The sequence below is a fragment of the Oncorhynchus masou genome, chromosome 15 (genome assembly GCF_036934945.1).
Source record: "Oncorhynchus masou masou isolate Uvic2021 chromosome 15, UVic_Omas_1.1, whole genome shotgun sequence".
Classification (NCBI taxonomy): domain Eukaryota; kingdom Metazoa; phylum Chordata; class Actinopteri; order Salmoniformes; family Salmonidae; genus Oncorhynchus; species Oncorhynchus masou.
The window spans coordinates 2790992-2812286 of NC_088226.1; the positions used below are offsets into that span (position 1 = coordinate 2790992).

Genomic DNA, 21295 nt, shown 5'->3' on the forward strand with positions numbered 1-21295 from the left:
AACAAGTTAAATCTAGAATTGGCTTCCTATTTCACAACAAAGCATCCTTCACTCATGCTGCCAAACATACCCTCGTAAAACTGACCATCCTACCGATCCTCGACTTCGGCGATGTCATTTACAAAATAGCCTCCAATACCCTACTCAATAAATTGGATGCAGTCTATCACAGTGCCATCCTTTTTGTCACCAAAGCCCCATATACTACCCACCACTGACCTGTATGCTCTTGTTGGCTGGCCCTCGCTTCATACTCGTCGCCAAACCCACTGGCTCCAGGTCATCTACAAGACCCTGCTAGGTAAAGTCCCCCCTTGCCTCAGCTCGCTGGTTACCATAGCAGCACCCACCTGTAGCACGCGCTCCAGCAGGTATATATCTCTGGTCACCCCCAAAACCAATTCCTCCCTTGGCCGCCTCTCCTTCCAGTTATCTGCTACCATTAACTGGAACGACCTACAAAAATCTCTGAAACTGGAGACTCATGTCTCCCTCCCTAGCTTTAAGCACCAGCAGTCAGAGCAGCTCACAGATTACTGCACCTGTACATAGCCCATCTATAATTTAGCCCAAATAACTACCTCTTCCCCTACTGTATTTATTTATTTTGCTCCTTTGCACCCCATTATTTATATTTATACTTTGCACATTCTTCCACTGCAAATCTACCATTCCAGTGTTTTACTTGCTATATTGTATTTACTTTGCTACCATGGCCTTTTTGCCTTTACCTCCCTTATCGCACCTTATTTGCTCACATTGTATATAGACTTATTTTTCTACTGTATTATTGACTGTATGTTTGTTTTACTCCATGTGTAACTCTGTGTCATTGTATGTGTCGAACTGCTTTGCTTTATCTTGGCTAGGTCGCAATTGAAAATATAACTTGTTCTCAACTTGCCTACCTGGTTAAATAAAGGTGAAATAAATAAATAAAGGCTTGTGGGTGTCGTAGAGCCAAACAACGATTTGTAGGTGTTCATGAGAGTCACAGCTTTCAATGGTGGGGTAATATTAATTGGATGCTACAGACATTTTTGCAAGAAGACTGACAAACACCACTGTGGCTCCGTCACTTTCCACTGCAGATGTAGAAGGCCGACATCGGCGAATGCGATGGATTGGAGACGCAGCCCATCCCAAAACAATTCAGATATCTCAAGCTTCAACAGATAGATTTTTATGGGGATTTTTTTTATTTTGCTAATTTGATTAGCACAGGGGTCCCGTTAAGAGGTTTTACCATCAGTGGCAGGAGTGCTAAAGAAACTATACTCCCTAAAACCAACCTCAGGTTGTTAACCTTTGGCAAAAACCCAAGAAACTTGAGGCACTGTTAACTTCTGACCAATGCCCTTTTTCTCCTAGGTTTTATTAGAGATCCTACTTTAGCGAAGCACACACGTTTATTGGTTTTCATAGTGCCATACACAAAGTCAGACAGCCCCCCTCCTCACACACACACACAAACACACAGTTTTATATTGCTATCCTTGTGGTGACCAAAGAATTGATTCCCATCCTAAAAATGATTTACCCTAACCTTGAACCTAACCGTAACCCTAACTTTATTCCTAAACCCCTAATCTTAAACCTATATCAAACCGTAACTCCTAACCTTAATTGTAACCCAAAACCTAACCCATAAGCCTAAAATAGCATTTTTCCTTGAGGACTCAGGATAGTTACACACACACACACACACACACACACACACACACACACACACACACACACACACACACACACACACACACACACACACACACACACACACACACACACACACACACACACACACAGTGCTCTCTCTCCTTCCTCAAGTGCTTCACTCCTAATGCCATGTTGGAGGGGATCACAGGGAGGGGGACTGAGGGTGCAGGAGGAACTCTGAGGAGAATATATATGAGGGACAGCTGAGAAAGACCAAAATAGCAAAGGAAACTTGTCCCCACCCACACACACATCATCAATTTTAAAACTGTCCATCCATAGTTCATCCACTCATCTAGTTATTTTTATATATCCCAGTCTGGTGTCTTTTATTTTATTTTAAACAACTTAAACCCAAAGTGCCGCCAGACAGGTGAGAAGCTTCCCCAGTGTCGGGAGACTAGGGTAGGGCCTGTAACCTGCCGTCGGTTGTCTGTGTTGTTCTATGACCTCTGATCTGCCTTGTTATTGCCATGGTAAACTGTAAAGTAAAGTCATGTTTCGTTATCCTTTAGTTTATTTAACCAGGGTAGTTACATTCAAGGATGTTTGGTCATATGGTGTACCATACATTATCTACACACATTTCTGTAACAGGACCCCATACTTCCTTATATAGAGTGCACATAGCCTACTTTATTATAAGACAGATTACTAGGGCTGTTCAATGTCGGTACTGGAGGGACAAAATACTTCTGGCTTTCATCCTCTCCTTCTAATAAGGGACTAATTCAGACCTGGGACACCAGGTGAGTGCGATTAAGTACCAGGTAGAAACAAAGTGTTTTGGCCCTCCAGGAAGGGAATTGAACAGCCCTGGGTTACACCTTATGGCTTGTTTATATCCTGTCACAGTGTGAGGAGGTGTTAGTATACAGATGTATGTGCTTTGTGTAAGGTGACACACTTCCACGCTCCCCTGGACAAATCTATCACATTCTATATGATTGGTATGAATTTCTGCTATGTGGTGAAGCCAAAGTCTCATCTTTGAGACGCACATAGAAAACCACTTTCACACTTCAACTTAAAAGGTTAAAGTTTCAACTTTTAGCTGACCCAGAGCATATATGGATGTGAGCCTTGCTCAAGGGCACATTCACAGATTTTTCACCTAGTCAGCTCAGGGATTCAAACCAGCAACCTTTGGGTTATTGGCCCAATGCTCTTTACCACTAGGATACCTGCCACCGTGTGAGCTTCAGTTTGATCCGTTGATCTGATATTCTTAAATACGTAACTTGTTTATTTTACCACTGGTGTCTCACTAGTGTACATTATATTAATCCTCATATATCCTTATCTCAGAACCCAGATCCAAATCTCACATCTGTCATGAGAGACTACATTGGTCCTGTTAATATTAACTCACTTTCATCTCTTGGTTTTTCAACTGAATGTGTTACATGTTGGCTGGTGGATGGATGTCCCATCAGGGCAATACCAGAGAGGGCTCTTTAATACTTATGTCTCTCTCTATAACAATATGATGATTGAATTAAACTGAGTCTTGTCACACTTTTTAATCGGTGGACATTAATGGTTTAATTCACAGCTAGTGTTTGTAGCACCCTCTGGTGGTCCAGCATGGCTGAGCTGCATCAACCTTTGTGAGCATTAAAGTTTCTTAAAAATAATGAATACATTTAACATGAAGGATATACACCTAATTATATAGTGCTGCACTGTAACTTATTTTTTTTGTTAAACGGGGATGTGAAGCCTTTACTTGACAGTGTGTAACAACACATCAATATATATGAAGTTTAACACATCACAAGGATGTTTTTACATTTTACATTTGAGTCATTCAGCAGATGCTCTCATCCAGAGCTACTTACAGTCAGTACATTCATCTTAAGATAGCAAGGTGGGACAACCACATAATCACAGGCATATAAAGTACATATATCCTCAATAACATAGCTATCAGTAGAAGCAGAGCTGGAAGGGGGGTCAAGCGCTGATGAAGTGTTGCCTGGTGCCAGGACAGAGAAGAGCTTGGACAGGGCTGATCGGGAGCTGCCCTCCTGTAGGGGTGGGAGGGCCATGAGACCTGAGGTGGCAGAACGGAGTGCTCGGGTTGGGGTGTAGGTTTTGAGCATAGCCTGAAGGTAGAGAGGGGCAGTTTATCTTGCTATTCCGTAGGTAAGCACCATGGTCTTGTAGTAGATGCGAGCTTCGACTGGAAGCTCTTTGCTTCAATATTGCATAACTACCCTGATTGCTGACAGAAAGTTAAGCTTCACACTTACCATCAATATTACCTAGAAAATATACCAGTGATTTTAATGATAATTTACAAACAGTAACAGACAAACCAGTAGGAGTGCCAGTACTCTGAAATAAGAAAGTGACTATAATTTGAGGAACTAGAGTGTTTAAGAGGAACCAGTCACCTGTGTATACAGCTTGAGCTGATTATAGTCCTATAGCCTAACGTAGCAGGCACAAAAGAAACACCCGAGCAGAGTTCCCACATCAGGGCTGTATCCCTGACAACCAGATGCATCTGGTTGTTTGCAACACCACTATGTGTGATAGTCTTATGAGTTTGATGATGAGTCTCTGCTTAGTGACAAGACATTTTTAGGCTCACCATCAACCTCATAGGACTATAATCCCATCATGATGTATACACAGGTGACTAGTTCTTCTTTAATGCTCTAGTTCCTCAAATTATAAAGGCACTTTCTTATTTCAGATTACTGGCATTCACACCAAAGTCCTCATCAAAATAACCAGAGTGGTGACTGTCTGATCTCTGTGGGTCAGTGTTCACTCAGGTCAATGAGATCCTCCTCAAGGTGCTCCTCTTCCTCCTGCCTCCTCCTCAGCCAATCAGCTCTCAGCTGCTTCACCTCCTCTCCATAGTAATCATGTAGCTTGGTGAAATCCTCTAGAGGATCAAAGTCCACTTGTGGCCATTCCCCATATGGTGGTGCTGGTCCATTTATAGGTGTGACATGTGCGTTTCTCTTGGGCCAATGCTTAGGGGACTTCTTATTGATGACTTTGCTGGGGATTGGAGGGGCTTGTAATACATTACTGGCACTGTGGCTTCCCCCTTCTCTCCTCACTGGTCCTGGCATGAGGAAGGAGGAGGAGCATGAGTTCAGGTAAGTCATGGATTGGGTAAGGCACATTGAGCCTGGACCAGTCACAGTGGTTCGTTGATGGGATTCAGCAGGGCCAGCTTGGCGTTTAGCCTCTGCTTAGTGACAAAAGAATACAGGTTGAGAGGCAGGAAAGGAACACATATTTTTGAAGCATGAATACAACAATACACACACACAGCGCACTTTCTCCACACACTCACCTTCGTACTGCTTCCCCAGGTCTCTGACCAGCAGTGAAAGGTAACAGTGGCTGGCTGTGAGCAGGGCTTTGACCCAGCTCTCCTGACCCAGCTGGTCCTCAGCAGCAAGCCCATAGGTTTTCAGCCCTGAACCTCTGAACACCATGGAGAAGGCAAACAGTCCTCCCTCAGACTCACAGCGCTGGACAGCACAGCCCTCTAGGACAATAACCCCCAGCAGGTGTCGATCTGCCGGACGCTCCTGGTAGAACAGGAGATTGGCTTTCAGGACAAACCAGCGCCTCTGGTAGGAGGAGGTCCTCTCTTTCTGATGTGGTATGTGTAAGAGGAGGATGCCAGGGTGGTGGGGTGAAAGATGGAGATATGGAGGAGTAAGTTACAATATTTGTGATGAAGGGAAGTTGTAGAGTGAGAGAATAGATACAGAGATAAATACAGAGATCATTTTACCCAAATGAGTGCCATTATACAAGCCCTCCATTTCAATGTTCTATTTATGTCAGTGATATATAAATAGAGGGGAGGGAGGAGGGGGGGGGTGACATTGATAATAATAAAGTAGCTTCATATATCAAATGACATATAATTATTATTAGGCAGGGAAACGCAAAATGCCAAGAGAAGACTGTGCTATAACATAATCTCACAGCATTTTGATATTGTAATTTGGCTCTTGCTTGTGTCTGTCAAGTTTTACAATACCTTTTTGTAGAGATATCCTTCTTTATCTATCGGTGAGGTGCAGGATAGGTAATGGGTTAAAATCTTCTCATGGATCTTCATTACAACGTTCTCCAACAAAGAGAGGATCCTTTAGAGGATGAAAGGCATCCTTGATAATATCAATCCAGCACCAGTAGTACAAACACATAACATTTGAGCCATGTTTGTCTGTCATAATACCTCCTTTCTTTTTCACCAGTAAAGCAACATTGCCAGTAACCAGTTGCCATCATCCTGTATTCAACTAGTCCATTCTTTATGACAATGATCTTAAATCTACACACAATTTCCACCTCTATCTCTTGCCAGTCTAGCGGAGGAGTAATATGTCATCCAAGCTTACCTCTCAGGGTCACTCTCTATCCATCCAATTGTATATGTTTTAGATTTTCTGCCACAAACCTTCACTTGTTCCTCTCAGTCTAATTCCCACAGTAGTTTGTGTTCACTGCAACACATCTAGAATAAGACATTGTTTAAATATAAAGTTTCAGGTTACGAACACAGGTCCTCCCATGGGTACTAGAGGACAAGTGTTGAAATATAAATAACTCAACCCACTTCCTGGAAACAAAACCCTGACACACAATATTCTCTTTCCCCTCAACGCTTAAGTCCACACCTACTACCCAGATAGTATACATTGAGGGGGTGTTCTTCCTCACTTCCCTGTTCTGTGTAAAATGTTAAGTTAATTTCCTCAGTGATGCTTTAGAAAAAAGTCTTACTATATCAAATTGTATTAAATGTGTTCTTGAAGTTGATTAAATGTTCCTTACTTCCTCTGGTGATCGATTCATAACCAAGAATCAATCCTCTCATTAAGGCCTAGTTGGACCCTATAGCACCACTACATTAACATGAGTGGTTATGAGGGCCAGAGCTTTATCATTGCAGTTTTTAACCTATTTAAATTAAGCATTTTTATGAACAATAAAAACAAAAAAGGACTAGAGAACAATAACAGTTATCTGACCTCGACCAAGGGAAAACTTGTGCTGGCACTGAAATCATAGAAGCCCAAAGATTATAAAAAATACTATGTGGCTTACCTGAACATAGTAACAACACAAGGACCCTAAGAAAAGGAGGAGTGTCATTGGCCTTCAATAAATTGGTGTCTAGAGGCAAATACACCCCCCCCCCCTCCCCTCCCCTCCAACATGGAGATAGATACGTTACAAAACATTTAAACACCTCGAAATTAACACACTCTGAATACACCCCGTTCTGGTGCTGAACGTTTTGAATTGTTTAGAGAACTTTTTGAGACCGTGACACCTCTTGAACATGCCGAAGAACTGTACGCATCAAGTTCGACATCACTTCCTGTTTAGTTGAATGGCGCTTGCAGACTTTTCGTATCGATAGCTAGTAGCTAGCGAGGTAGTTTTTGTTTTCCTTAGCTATCTGCATTTAGATACATGTTGTATTTTTAATTATCCTTATCCATACTCAGATGCACGCAAAGTGTTGTGAAGCTAGCTAACTTACGCCCCTTTAACGTTACTTACTAACTCTGCATGTGTCGATGTTTTCTTTGTACCTGCTAGTATCTTAACGTTAGTCAGCTAGCAAAACAAAACTAATTTAGCTAGCTATAGCTGTAGTAGTCACACTATTGTGGAGATAATCGTATCACGTAAGTTAACGTCACGTGGAATAGTGTATCGCTTAAATATCGATAACATACGTATTCAAAAGCTTCAGTAAATGGTTAGCTAACTAACATTAGTTAACGTTTGCTAGCGCAGTAGTTAGCTAACGTTTGCAAATTAGATTGCTTCCGTTTGATTCATTATAGTACAGTAATATGTAGACATGTATACTACAAACATGTACATTTAGATTTGTTTTTTCTTCTGTCATCAACAGAATGTCAAAAAGAAAAGTCACGTTTGGGGACGGCGATGGTGGAGAGTTGTTGGATGAGGACGTTCCAAAGAAAAAGGTACTGCAACAAACACTTGTTCTCAGATCAGTACAGTGCTACATTAAATTTTAACAGCATAGAGCGGGACATAATAATTACATATGCTTTTTGATGTAAAAATCTTTGTTACTTGTGTTAGCTAGAGGCATTTGTTTGAGGGTTTTCTATACTGACCAGTTTGCTTTATCTCACCTGGGATCTCGCCAGTTATGTGAGGACGTGGTTGGGCCGGGCTCCAGGTTCAAGGGGAAACATTCTCTGGACAGTGACGAGGAGGATGAGGAAGAAGATGGAGATAAGAGCAGCAAATACAACATATTGGCCAGTGATGATGTGGAAGGTTTGTCTTACCAATTTGATTGTCTTCATAACTGAGACCTGGCCCCTACAGTTATTTAAAGGTGGACTCTGAGAAATTGCATTGCCACAAGCAGCACCGCAGATATTGGGATGAGTGAGACACAAGACTTCCCTCTGACACAGTCACACACAGCATCTGCATATGTGCATGGGTTCGCCTTACCCATTGCAACGTGGTAGCCACAGGACCAAATCAGCAGAGAAGTTGAGCATCGCGCTTCAACACACTTAGCTGTTACGCAAATTGATCCACTATGCTGTTTAGTTTTTGCATCTGTCATATCGCTGAGTCTACCTGTTAATGTCTAAAAGTGCATGTTTTGTTTTAGGTCAGGAGGGGCCAACAATTGACTGTGACGAGGGAGTTCCCATCACACCCTTTAACCTGGATGAGGAGATGCAAGAAGGGCACTTTGACTCTGAAGGAAACTACTATGTCAAAAAGGATGAGGAGATCAGGGACAACTGGCTTGACAACATTGACTGGGTAACTGTGTCATTAGTTATTTGATTAGTTGTTCACTGCAGAAATGTCACACACAGTGAAGTAATGTATTTGTCTCGCTCTTTAGGTGAAAATAAGAGAGCAACCTACTAAACGAAAGAAGAAAGGTCTGGCAGCCAAGAGGAGGAGGAGAGTGGGGGATGAAGATGAGGCAGAAGAAGAGAAACAGCGAGAGGAGAAGCAGGCAGACAGTGACGAAGAGGAAGACATGGAAGAAGAAAAGGAGCCAGTTGAAGACCCCCTGGCATCCTTCAGCCAGCATCAGCTCACAGAGGCTGTGTTGGAGCTGCTATTACCTGGGGAGACTGTTGCCACAGGGCTTCGCCGGCTTGGAGGCCTAGGTGGGCGTAAGAAGGGAAAGCAGAGGGGAGAGAACGGAAAAGCAGAAGAAACAAATAAGGATACCGAAAAACTGGACAGGCTCACGGCACTTGCAGACAGACTGGTTGGGAGTGGGGTGTTTGAAATATACCAGCAGACGTATGAAAAACTGGCCTACACACTGAAAGGGAAGAGCCAGCAGCAATCAGTGGGGAGGTGTTTAAATGGGGAGGAGGAAGAAGATGAGCTTGACATGTTTGCAGACAAAATTGACGAGAAGCACAGTGTCAAAGCTCCGGACAAAGAGGATCAGGATGATGAGACAGGTTAGTGAGAGTAAATTGGTGTGCGGTCAGCTGGTTCCAAACCATTTACACTACTATTACAGGTGCAATTTTTGTTGACTTTTGAGATGTGTAAACATATTTTGTTTGTCTTAAGTGAGTGATGAGGTGATGTGGGAGTATAAATGGGACACAGAGGAGAATTCTGAACTCTACGGCCCCTTCAGCAGTCAGCAGATGCAGGTTTGAATTATCTCTCAATTTTCTATTACAGTATATTGGACAATAAATTAAGGGCAGTAGTATCTGCACTTCTGCTCTAGCAACTGTCCTAGGGGTAGGAACATCAACAGTACCTGCCATTCTGCTCATGGTCTGTTTTCCTGGTGGTTTATTGTCCTTCTTCCCTTATGATCCTGTACCTGGTTATACTGGATTAGGCCAGGCCGGTTCTGTCCAGTAATCTCTATTTTCTGTCTCTTTCAGGGCTGGGTGGATGAGGGCTATTTCAAAGATGGTGTTTACTGCAGGAGGATTGAACAGGGAAGCGCTCAGTTCTACAATTCCAAGAGACTAGACTTTGATCTTTACACATGACCATGATTAGTTCTTGACTAATAATTTGATGTATTATGTTGTTTCATGTGGACCCCAGGAAGAGTAGCTGCTGTGTTTGCAGTGGCTATTGGGGACCCTAATAAATACCAATGATAGTCTCTCGCTCACACCCACACACATATCCACATTCTCTGTTATCTGATCTCTTATTGTATGTAGCCTTCCTGTTTAAAAATAAACAAATTGGTCTTTTATATTGTCTATTTCTTGTCTGCTGCTAAGCCTACAAGCAAGGTCTTGAAACATTGCTAAATGCATTTTACTAAATATGTGTTGGGTTTCTATATAGTGCACAGTTACAACATTGGTTTTAAGAGCAGTTACACAAATTTGATAAAAATATTTTGTATTATACTAGCTTCTGAACCAGCTACTTTCTGGCTTTCTGATTGGTTCTAATATACATCACTCGAGGACAAAGACTGCTTTCTGACTTGTATTGGCCGTCCTTACCAAACAAGATCCCTTCACTAGAATGCAGTTGGTTGAGAGACGTTTATAGCTTTCCTTCATTGGTTAGATTTTCTGGAGGGATTTCTTCCATGTGAACGCTACCCTCTGATTGGTTTCTTGGTCGGCGTGCCAGTGGAACTTTTGATGAACGGACATTTGTGAAATGGTTAAACTTGGGCGCCGTCCTGCGTCGTGTTTACGTTAAAGATGTCTACACAATTATATTATAACAAAACTTCATATTTTTCTTACTAAATAATTGGGGCCGTGCGGTAAGTTTACTACTTTAAGTTGGCTTCATAAAATATGCATATTTTTAATGTTTATGACTATAACGTTATCTCAGCAGTGCATTGGCTGGCTGTGAACGTTAGCATATTTGCTAACGCTAGCTAGCTACTAATACTCACCCTACCGTCATTTTACGTTATCTTCCTTGAAATTATTGAATTCTCCGACTTTACCAAGCTAACTTAGCTAGCTGACTACCACATAGACCTTTCGCTGGCTATTGCATTGAAGTTCGCGATATGCACAACACAGACCTACTGCGAGTTAACGAATAACGAGCTCTTGTAGAAGTGGCCTCCACCGGTATACCATCCCCATGACAACACAAATAATGTGCTTTGTTCAAAAGAGTGCATGAAAAAGATATTGTCAATAGGAGGCAAAAATTATGCATTTGATCAAATACGGGTAGCTATTAGTGGCTTATTCACGTATTTGTTAGCTGACGAAGTAAAACTAATCAAATCACGTTTTATTGTTCATTCTGGAAAGGTTAAACTAGAAGGTGATCTGTATATGTGTTAGCTGGATGAAAATAAAAGCACAAGCTTGCTAACACTTTCCATTTGTGTACATTTTGCACAAATGTTTACTGTACAATTGTTGAACATATACCATAACCAAGCAAGCCAGTTCCTACCTATTTTGAAAATGAGATAAAAGCATGTTTATTTCTGTTGTCTTTACAGAGAAAGACAGATAGGGGGAGAGTGAGGATGTTGATCTAGTTCCCTGACTTGCTCCTCTAAATAGTCTGTCCAATGGAGGGAGATGCCAAGGTTCCCCCAACCCCTTTCTGTAATCCCCCTCACAGCGAAACTCCACCCCACCTTCTCCCTCTTTCCTCCATCACCCCCAGGTATAGTTCCCCTGGCACCTTTTGCTTTCCTCTTCCCCTATTGTATTTATGTTCTTGCTTGTTTGAAACCCATGTTTTTAACCACCATTGCAATTACTGAGAGCTACTGGTGAAGAGTCCAAACCATAACTGTTCATCTCCCACAGCTGTGAAGATGGCAAAAATCCTGGTGACAGGAGGAGGAGTGGGCGCATTCAGAAGACACCGAAGAAGCAGGAGCCCAAAGACACAGTGGCGGAGTCCAGACAAAATACATCCCCTGCCAAGAGGGAGAGCAGTGTGGTAGTTTCATGTTTAAGTCTTAATGGTTTCTTAGATATTATAGGCTACTTAAAAGGGTCTTGTTTGGTCATCAGTTTACTCCTCTCTGATCCTTAGATGCAACTGTCTCCGTCCCTGTCAGTAAAGCTAATGAGAGTTGATCCCCTCCGCAAACAACCGCTAAAAAAGGTATGCAATAAATGTCTATTTGTGCACGGGCCACTTTCTACTGTATCCACTCTAGATAATCTGTCTGTACATCAGTGGTGGTCGGTGCTGGTTAAGATTAGGGTGGACAATATTTTTAAACTACATTTTTATGAGCATGGCCTTATTTCTATTATAGCATATTGGATCACTGTCATTCATATTCCATTTATCCAGCTCAATGTAACATCGATAGGTTTAGGCTATTACATGATACTTCCACATGATTTTCCCTATACTCATCATGAGGTTGATACAACGTAGCCTTCGAATTCAAGTTTATAATGTAGGCGCACAGGCTGCGCAACAAATTGGAGTTATCAAGGTGACAGACAGTAACACATTAAATACCTCCTTGCACACTTGCCTGCATCTAGCTGATCTTGGTGTAATCATTAGTCCAAACAATTGCAAACGAGAGTTTCAATTGGACAAATTCAGGTAGGTTTATACCCGTTTCGCTCCATTTGCTTCCGTTTAACAAAAGTTTCTCAACAGAGTCGGCGGAATGAATACACCCAGGATCACCCGCACACACGGTTCACTTTCATAGCAGCCACATACAAACACCATCATCAATTTGCTCTACGTATAATTCCTTCTCCTTCCATCTACGCACTCTCCGCTCACCTTTTCCCTTCGCTTGTGGTCTACTGTTGGAATGTAGCCTAATGGAAGAAAGTCACAAATGCGCTTGCCCAGGTGATCAAGATGAAATAACAATAGCCTATGATTGGACCGGCTATAATATTAGTCTTTTAAAAGGTAGTGTGATCAGTCCAGAGGGGTTCCGATCTATGCGGTAGCAAGGGTTGACGTAAACCGAGGAAGAGTCGGGTTTTTAAGTTGCAAAAACAACGGATGTATTTAATGTTCACAGAATGGCACTTGACCGGTTCAAGAAAGGAAACAAAATCCTAGCTTGGTTCAGAGCACTTTACTTACACACCAATGAGCCTTTTGATAATCAACAAATTAAATAGTCTCTCTTGTGGCTTAGCTTGGCAATGGCTTGTGTTTACGGGAATCACCCACGCACGTTCTTCATCTTTTAATCCGTTCTTCTGTCCGTTTCTGGTTTCTTCGTTCTATATTTCTCCCTATTTCTTTGTCCATTCCTTCCTCTCCTCCTGCGTTTCCCACTGTTCTCTTTTTTTCCCCCTGTGCGTAATTGTCTCTGTGCCTTCACCTGCGCCGGTAATAAGTTATGTGATCGGAGAATCCTGTGACGTCGGCAGGGATTCCCTGAGCGCCCCCGACTCCCATTTACCCCCACACCTCCGGATGGTAATATAACTGATATCTGAGTTGTTTTTATGTACATGAGAAACATAGCCCTACCAATTTGTAAATCATTCTGCAACCCCCCTTCCTGAGAGAGAAAATAAACGATACGATCGCATATCAACGACGTTTGGACAGGACCATGTGTTATTCCAGACATGCCCAACCCTAGTGCACTGTGTTTTGGTAGTACAGTGCCCTACACAATGCCGTGGTGTAAAAGGTAGAAAGATGTAAATTAATCCTCTTACACGGTCTGCTGCATCTTAGAGATGCACAGCAAGGAGCAATAATTAGTGTCTGCAAACATGACTGACCTAACTAGCCGATAGCCAGACATCCTCGGTGATGTTTACATTAACAATCAGTTTTGTTGCAGATTGACTGACGGTGTCTCTATAAAAGCCATTTTGCAACCAAAAAACAAACACATTTTTTTTGTTTTGCATAAACTCTTTAATAACCTATTTATTTTTCATGGTCACTGCGTGAGAAAGGCAGAGGCAATTATTGGCAAAGTGATTACACTATATGGATATGTTTATGATGTAAATATTTACTTATTTTGCAGAGCGGTTTGGATCTCAATGTTGCATCAGAATGTCAAATGTCTAAGTGAGTATGATGACTTACATAGAAGTTCGATGTTTTTTGTGTGCATATGACTTGATTTGTTCAAATGTCTAGAAACTTAAGTGTTTTACCATGGGTGGAGAAATTGATTGAGTCAGTGGCTGTTTCCATTAACCTATCAAGTGATTTTTGTCAACATTTAGCAAGTTCGCATAGAAAATAGATACAACATTTACCTGCTTCGGTGCGTTTCCAATTAACTATCTTGTGTCGATTTAAAAACAGTTGGACGTAATGCCGTCACACCTAAACATATATATTTTTTAAATGAAGTGGTTGAAGTCTTTCCATTAACCATTTAGGCAAATTGCGCATTAATAAATTGGTTACTGCCTGTATGCCCTCCTACCCATCTGTTTCATGTTTTGTTTGGCCTTCAAAAGCCAGCATGTATAGAATGCTATATGCAGTTGTAATAAACAGTGATTTCTGTATTTATTTTTTACAAATTTTGATAATTTGAACTGTTTAAGCAACAACATATTATGACCCCATCACTGAAAGATGCAACTTTGTTTCCCTCTACAATGCCCACAAGCCGCACAGGCTCATTAGAACAGAGTGGACAAGACCAGGCACTAAATAAGACTGGGAGGAAAAGAACAAAACCAATGATAGTATTTTCTACAGAAAAGATCATACAAAATGATGGCCGATCTTTTGAACTTCCCAATACCTTTCTGGTGCATTTCAGTCACTTCAAACCATACTTCCGTCAGATTTAAATATTATCAAAAGCACTGTCGGACAGATTTGTAATAGACTGTCATAGTCCCAATGAAGAAAGTGAACATTGGCCGTTGATTCTATCACTTTATTTACATGGTAGGGTCCCTCCCATAAGGGAACCTCTCATATAATTCTCATGTGCCACTGAAACCTGCACTCCTGTAGATCTGAAATAATTGGATGGTGAAACTTGCATCCAGCCAACCAGAAAAGCAAGGCGAAGCAATTCAGGCTTTCTTGAAAGTCAAGACCAATCTTATCCTGCAAAGATACATTATTTTCATAGTTGAATAATACATTTAGTACACAGTAGGCATTTAGAATTAAATGTTGAGTGGAGCTTTATAGTTGGGTGATAACATGACGTGCCTCGCCCCGCGTACCCTAAATGATTCAGTAATAACTTGTTCAGAAAAAAAATATTTCCGTTTGTTGCAATAAAGATAAAGATAAACAAAAAGAGAAATCCTCCCCTGTCGAATGGATACAAATGTTGTTGATCTTTAGAAATGTTCTCCTATAGCTGCTGTTTTTGATTACACGTTGTTGTTTTACGGCATTGCTTTTGTCAAATAAACCTGGGTCAATGGAAACCTGCCAGTGAGATCAGTGATCATGGATGGTGTTGCTCAGTTGGCCAGGTTGATCTCTTTTGGGATGAAAAAGGATGGAGGAAAAATAGATGAAGTGAAATGGATGGAGTTAACATTTCAGATTAGTGGAAGGCTTGTCTGATTACGTTCAACTTCTTCATATCCCCAACTGTAGTTTAAGTTAGGGGTACTAGTCAGAATTATTTGGTTAAGATTCATTCATAAGTATTCATAAAAACAAGCTGGTAGTGCCTAGCCTTAGTTTGGATGAATAATACCATTCCACCTAATTGTAGTTTGTTAAACATACCTGTATTTTGTACAATAGTGTTGTTTTTCTCTGTTCATGTGTTCTTTTTTTCTCTTTTTTTCATTGTAGGAACAAAGATACAAAAGGCTCAAATGACAAAGTGATTCCATCCTCTTCCACATTATCTTTAGATGTAAATACTACTGGCAAGACTGAACATGATTTCAACCAATCAGGCATGGAGGCGGATGAAGAGGTTGGCTGTGGAAAGTCCCCTGCAAGCCCGAGCACTGTGAAGCGATGGGTGATTGGCCCTTTGTTTCAGTCATTTAAATCCAAGATGGCCAGTTTCACACAGATTGTCATGAGTCCCGTCCGACTTTTCAAACCCAATGGCTCCCCACCTGAACCAGATGTAGACGTCTTCTCTGCCTCTCATAGTTCTCACCAACAAGGACCTGGGTATGAGCTAACCTCTGGCACAGTGCAACACTTTGAAGCTGGAAGAGTAGGAAATGACCCTGCCTCTCGTAAACACTTAAAGTTCAGCATGGATCTAAAAACCCACGGCACTCCAGAAGAGGATGAGTTTTCTCTTGAGGGGAAACCAAATATAATGCCACCTGGAGATGCGCAAAGGGACACCTGTATGTCAAACAGCTCAGAAAAGGAGACTAATAATAATGATTCATTACCTTGTATGCAGCGTAGTCCTCTACTCAGAAGCAGTATCGAGTGTTGTTCTGAATCAACGGAGTCCCAGTTCAACTCATGCTCTTCCACATCCTTTCAACCCCCTGACCCCTCAAGTTCCTCATGTGGGTCCAAGCTGTCTCTCATTGTTCAAATGAAGGAGCAGGTGGATTTGACAGGAGCTCACCGGAGACCATTGTGCCGAAAATGTGTTTTTCTAAATGAATCTGCATCACAGAGCAGTCCCTCTGCTGCAGTTAACCGCATCTCTAGTTTGCCAGCTGAAGTAGGAATCTGTGAGCCCAAGACTAAACGGCTTGCCACAAAATCGTATGTAGAGTACAAAATCTGGGACTGTATTGACAGTGAAACATCTAGTCCATTATCATCTTCTATCTACAATACCCCTTCTGAGAGTATATGCCAGGCAGATGATGACAGCATAAAAGCTGTTGGTCTGCCTCAAGACCGAAACATGTTGGTGTGTGGTTCCCAGTCACATATGTCTATCCGGAAAAGTCCCAGAAAACCTGTAAACACAACACTGAACAACTGTGCCTCAGTCAGTCAGTGTCTTCAAAAGCAGATAGGTGAGTGTGAAGGAAAGCAAGGCTATATGGCAGGCTCAGCAAAGGAAGTTAAGAGGAGATGCAGAGCAACTCCTTTTACAACGATCAAGAGAGATGCAGAGAAAAAGAAAAGAGTGAAACTGATGAATAGAGAGCGATGTGAAGAGGTTAGAAAAGAAGAAAGGGTAGCTGTTGATTTAGAAAGTTACACATTAACATCGGTAGAGCACGCAAGTGATGTAGAACTTGTCCAGCCGGGGGTTGGATCAAAACCGTGTGCAACTTCTAAATCTCAGTCTCTTAAAAGTAGGGTGCTGCTTCGGGTTAGCCAGAGTTCTACCGTATACATTGAAACCACTCAAAAACCCTCTGAAACACATGTACCTCTGATGGAGGTGATGAAGGACAAAGGTAGAGGTCGAAGTGGGCGTATTAAGAAAAATACGTCTCTCACAGTAATGGCCACTTCAAGTAATGGGAGTGTGCTAGAGCACAGTAATGACAGTTTGTGTGACAACAGCATAGCAGCCAGCAATAGTAGGGGTATGACCAGTGCCTTGAGTTATGGTGACACTGACTCTAGTTCAGCATGTAATATGGAAATGGTAACTACCATGACAACTGCTTTGATGAAAGAAAATCATGAACTGCCTGTCTTTGATCAGCACTTGGATATCAAGGGGAAGTGGCCTCAAACGGCATCCAAAAATCAGCAAAAATACATCTGTAAGAAGAGGAAGATTTCCCCAGTGGTTGACGTGGAGTCATCTCAAAATCAACAAAAGTGTCTGAAGTTGAATGAGATCACTTCAGAAGTGAGTCGTCCACTGAAACCACCGAAACAAAATAAATCCAAGAGGTCTCATAAATCACGCTCAACCCAACAGATTGGCACGTCTTCAGGGCTGACTGGTGTTGGTGACGATCACTTGCACTCTTTGAAGCCCAGCAAAGATGACAATGTCCATGTAGCTTCTAGATCTTCAGACGTTACACAACAGACATTACAGACGACCGCAGTGGTGGCTGTCCACAAAGACGCAGGTTGGGGAGCAGAAATGAGTGGGTCTGACTCTAGCAAGAGCCCAAAGAAGAGTCGGAATGGATCTAATAAAATGTCTGTCAGTGATGTGTTACTGGTGGATAAGAGGTTTGTGGAACCCCTTGGTGGACGTAAGAGAGTCAGCCGAGGTCCGTCCACAGAGGACAATGCCGAGACAACTCAGTCCCTGCAACTTACTCAAATAACAGTTGAAGAAAAAAAGGGAACTGTGCCTTGGCCTGTGCGAACTTATCCCAAATGTTCAATCAAGCTGAACAAAAATATAGTGAAACATTCTATGGCTTTGCAAGGAAATTATGTGGCAATGGACTCTGATGTCGAAGTGTTTTCGACTGCCTCTGAACCATCTAACCTTGGCCAGAACAAGACTATTGACCAGGTGATGGAGGAGGAGCAGGGGAAGGAGGATGAGTGTTCTGAACTGCCTGTACCCTCTGAGATGAGGCTCAGGGGGAGGGGGGGAAAAAGAAGCCAAAGAAAGCAGCGACTCAATGTAGGAAGCACAGGCCTGTGACTAGGAAGAGGGGGCAGGAAGAAGAGGAGGAGAGAAATACCGCGCAGATGGACTTTTCATCAGATAACAACACCACCCTTAACAAGCGTCTGTTGCGCAGCTACTCCTGCCCAGAGATCCCTGCTCTCCTCCACCATGACAGCCACTGGACCACCTCTCTGCATGGCAGGATCCTCTCCGTACCCCGGCTCCACCCCGCCCTCTTTCCTCCTGTCCCCACTCCTCCCGCACCGTCCAGACGTCCACGCCGTCATACTGTCTCTAGTGTGGAAATTGAGCGGGAGATAGCTCCGTTATGCCTGCGTAAAGAGGTGTTCCCCTCAAAAAGGTCCTATTCATTGGGCAACCCGTCCTACCACCTGTTACCCAGTGTGCCACTCTCCACTTCCATCTCTGTCTGGGCCTCCTGCTTCCTGTCAAGCCCCCTGGCCTTCCTCTCCAGGAAATTGCAAAAAGGAAGTCTAGCTGCCACTAGTAGTGCTTGCAATCATGATACCTCCCCTTCCTCCTCTTCCATTTCACCATCCTGCTCTTCTGTACGTCACCTGTTCTCCAGTTCCGACCCCTGTGACCTGACATCAGACATATCCTCTGCTTCAGTCTCCTCCCTTTGCAGGTAAAACACCACTTTGTCCTTTGTTCAAAAATACATATTTTCCATTTTGATTACAGTAGTTAAAAATGATTAATTCCACCATGTTTCCAGTGCATTGTCAAAGATTCCCTTGGAGAATGAGACAAGCCAGCAGCATGAGGAGGATGGGGAGAATGTGGAGGACAGAAACCGTTTCAGGAATGAGTTCGAAGCCATGGGGAGGAGAGAAGAAAAAGCATTGTCAGATTCTGAAATTAAGGTACACTCACCACGTAATATTTAATGTGAACTATGTCATTTACATATGACATACAGCATGTGATTAGTTACGAAGATGAGTAGATAACTGAGTCTGGCTTTAACCCACCTTCACCACGGTAATACTGTGGTGGTGTTTGCACAGTTGGAAACCGGCAAATATGAGGAACGAAGGAAAGTGTCATCCATTCGAATTCGCAAAGCCTTACCCAAACCCCTCCACAACCTCACACCCATGGGCCTGCCCAAGCCTATCAGGTATGTGTATTTGAAGTGTGTGATGGTGTGCCTGTGTGTATATGGTAAACTTGCCACCTGTATTTGTAAAATGTTATGACATGGATGACAAAAACCCCAACTAATCTGTTGTGTTCCAACAGGGTGAAGAAAAAGGAGTTCAGTTTGGAGGAAATCTACACTAATAAAAACTTCACCAAGCCCCCTGAAAGGTTACTGTTCACTCATGCATCTTATTGTTCATCATACAGTACATGTAATCATCATTGTAATGACTGACTGTCACTTTCCTTTCATTAACAACTTCCTTGCTCTGTGTTTGTTTTTATTCGTCCCAGACGGCTGGAGACCATATTTGAGGTGCCACTCAGTCGACGCGATGGGTCTCATTCCCTCCTTGGTCTGAAGCGCATGAAGCGTTTTGTGGAGTTCCCAGAGGTTGGTGTGGCCAGAAAGCCAAGGAAGCCACTTGTTGGTGCTGGGGCAGGGGGTGTTTTACCCAGGAAAGCTGGGGTTGGCTCTCCTTTTGGAAGGCCCAAGCGCGGGGGTTGCCTCTCTTCTAAAGATCACCCCACCCTCAATCTGCAGGAGCTTGATTCACTTCTTTGCTCCAAGCTTGACCAGCTGGATTCCTGGTTATCTTTTGACCAGAATATCTATTGACAAATGCCAATCAAAGGGGTAGACAATAGCACATTTACATTTTCGAAAATATTGTTATTACAAATTGCCCAGCCCCGTTGCCTCCCATCCAACATCAAGCTCGTCCTCATCTTCTGTAATTGTTTACAATGTTTTTCTTTTGTGGGGGTGTATTATTTACCTTCCATTGAGTCGTTTAAAATAATCATTGAAGAATTTTTGTATTTTCATTGTGTACTATTTGTCGATAACGATATAAGAATATACTGTTATTGTAATATTTGATTATCTATGGATGTAATGCATTTTATATCATTGGTTTAGGTCAGTGAGTGCATAAGTGTTTGTATTTAAAACTGCTACTATTTCTGCACTCAGTTTTGTTGATAATCTGTATTCTTAATATGCCAAAGCCTCAGCCTTTTAATCATTATTAAACACGTCCTGCTTTATTAATCACTTGCTACTGAATCCTACATTTGGAAGCTCACATGCAACTCAAATCTTTGTGGATATTATCCATTGACATCAATGTGTATTTACACAGCAGTTATTGAATGCACATACTTCTCAAGTAAGGTTTCTTACTAGCCAAACAATTTCCAGATGATAATTCCCAATTGCGCTGTAGGTGCAAACCTGTTATTGGCAACTAGCATCAAAATGGCAGATACTTTCAATATATATTGAATGTTGAGAATTCTGTTTTTGGCCAAATTACAGCTGTAAGAAAATGTTTCTGGTTCTGACAATCACAGACTTCATATTTTCTTTTAGAACCGTCCTTTAATTGTTGCCTGACTATTCCTGCCAATTCTCGCCTTGTATACACATTAAATTGTATTGTTTTCTTCACCTCCGGATTATAACTATAGCAAATAAAATGTATATTGTCCGTTTTATACAGTTTTGTAAAAAATTCTATGTAGAATTGTTACTTGTGTAAAATTGAACGTAAACGTCATGACACTCCAATGAGTATTTCTATGGAAACATTAGCATGAATATTTTCATCAATGCAGTTAGTTTAATGTTTTGTATCATTGTGGATTGTAATATTTGTTTTGATAGCAATATTTAATTGAAAATTACTAGTATATACAAATTACTTTTCTATTACATCACATTTTTTGTAATTATATTTCTGAAAATATTTGTCTTTACTGTGTGGTATTGAATAAATGTATTTGTATGCATTTTTCTGTTACAGCTAGAGAGTGGCTTTATATTAAGTAAAAGGTATTTGTAGCTATATTAACTTAATGTAAATTAGGAAAATAGCCTGAAAAGAAACTTAATTCAGATCAAATTGATGTAAATGTATTTTCATTTAATTACAAAATCCTTTAAAACATGCAATGTATAAATATAAAATACAAAGGCAA

At 41.8% G+C, this 21295-nt stretch overlaps 4 protein-coding genes across 8 annotated transcripts; 3 read left to right on the top strand and 1 right to left on the bottom strand.

The window, feature by feature from the left end:
* Window positions 1-2223: 2223 nt before the first annotated feature.
* Window positions 2224-6846, bottom strand: LOC135555322 (sesquipedalian-1-like). 4 transcript variants are annotated; one of them, XM_064987662.1, is made up of 5 exons: window positions 6811-6846; window positions 6102-6217; window positions 5738-5846; window positions 5036-5342; window positions 2224-4927 (listed from the first exon to the last, which is right to left on the bottom strand). In XM_064987662.1, exons 3-5 carry the CDS (start codon window positions 5816-5818, stop codon window positions 4488-4490), a joined length of 828 nt encoding a protein of 275 aa, XP_064843734.1. In that variant the 5' UTR covers window positions 5819-5846; window positions 6102-6217; window positions 6811-6846; the 3' UTR covers window positions 2224-4487. The 4 variants fall into 4 exon arrangements, with proteins under 4 accessions (XP_064843734.1, XP_064843735.1, XP_064843732.1 ...); XM_064987663.1 differs by lacking the exon at window positions 6811-6846 and having other exon boundaries at window positions 2224-4801; window positions 6102-6727; XM_064987660.1 differs by lacking the exon at window positions 6811-6846 and having other exon boundaries at window positions 6102-6723.
* A 201-nt stretch (window positions 6847-7047) lies between these two features.
* On the top strand, window positions 7048-9973 carry LOC135555325 (CD2 antigen cytoplasmic tail-binding protein 2-like). Of its 2 annotated transcripts, none has more exons than XM_064987666.1 (7): window positions 7048-7144; window positions 7634-7709; window positions 7899-8031; window positions 8381-8538; window positions 8624-9203; window positions 9319-9404; window positions 9648-9973. In XM_064987666.1, exons 2-7 carry the CDS (start codon window positions 7635-7637, stop codon window positions 9756-9758), a joined length of 1143 nt encoding a protein of 380 aa, XP_064843738.1. In that variant the 5' UTR covers window positions 7048-7144; window position 7634; the 3' UTR covers window positions 9759-9973. The 2 variants fall into 2 exon arrangements, with proteins under 2 accessions (XP_064843738.1, XP_064843739.1); XM_064987667.1 differs by lacking the exon at window positions 7048-7144 and adding an exon at window positions 7154-7400.
* Window positions 9974-10366: 393 nt separating this feature from the next.
* Window positions 10367-18178, top strand: LOC135555323 (uncharacterized). The gene is made up of 6 exons (XM_064987664.1): window positions 10367-10504; window positions 11213-11382; window positions 11529-11664; window positions 11761-11832; window positions 13706-13749; window positions 15469-18178. Exons 2-6 carry the CDS (start codon window positions 11285-11287, stop codon window positions 18176-18178), a joined length of 3060 nt encoding a protein of 1019 aa, XP_064843736.1. The 5' UTR covers window positions 10367-10504; window positions 11213-11284.
* Window positions 18179-18225: 47 nt separating this feature from the next.
* On the top strand, window positions 18226-21106 carry LOC135555324 (proline-rich protein 14-like). The gene is made up of 5 exons (XM_064987665.1): window positions 18226-18794; window positions 18885-19032; window positions 19177-19289; window positions 19412-19480; window positions 19607-21106. The coding sequence occupies exons 1-5, from the start codon at window positions 18226-18228 to the stop codon at window positions 19929-19931; spliced, it is 1224 nt and encodes a 407-aa protein (XP_064843737.1). The 3' UTR covers window positions 19932-21106.
* The last annotated feature ends 189 nt before the right edge of the window (window positions 21107-21295 follow it).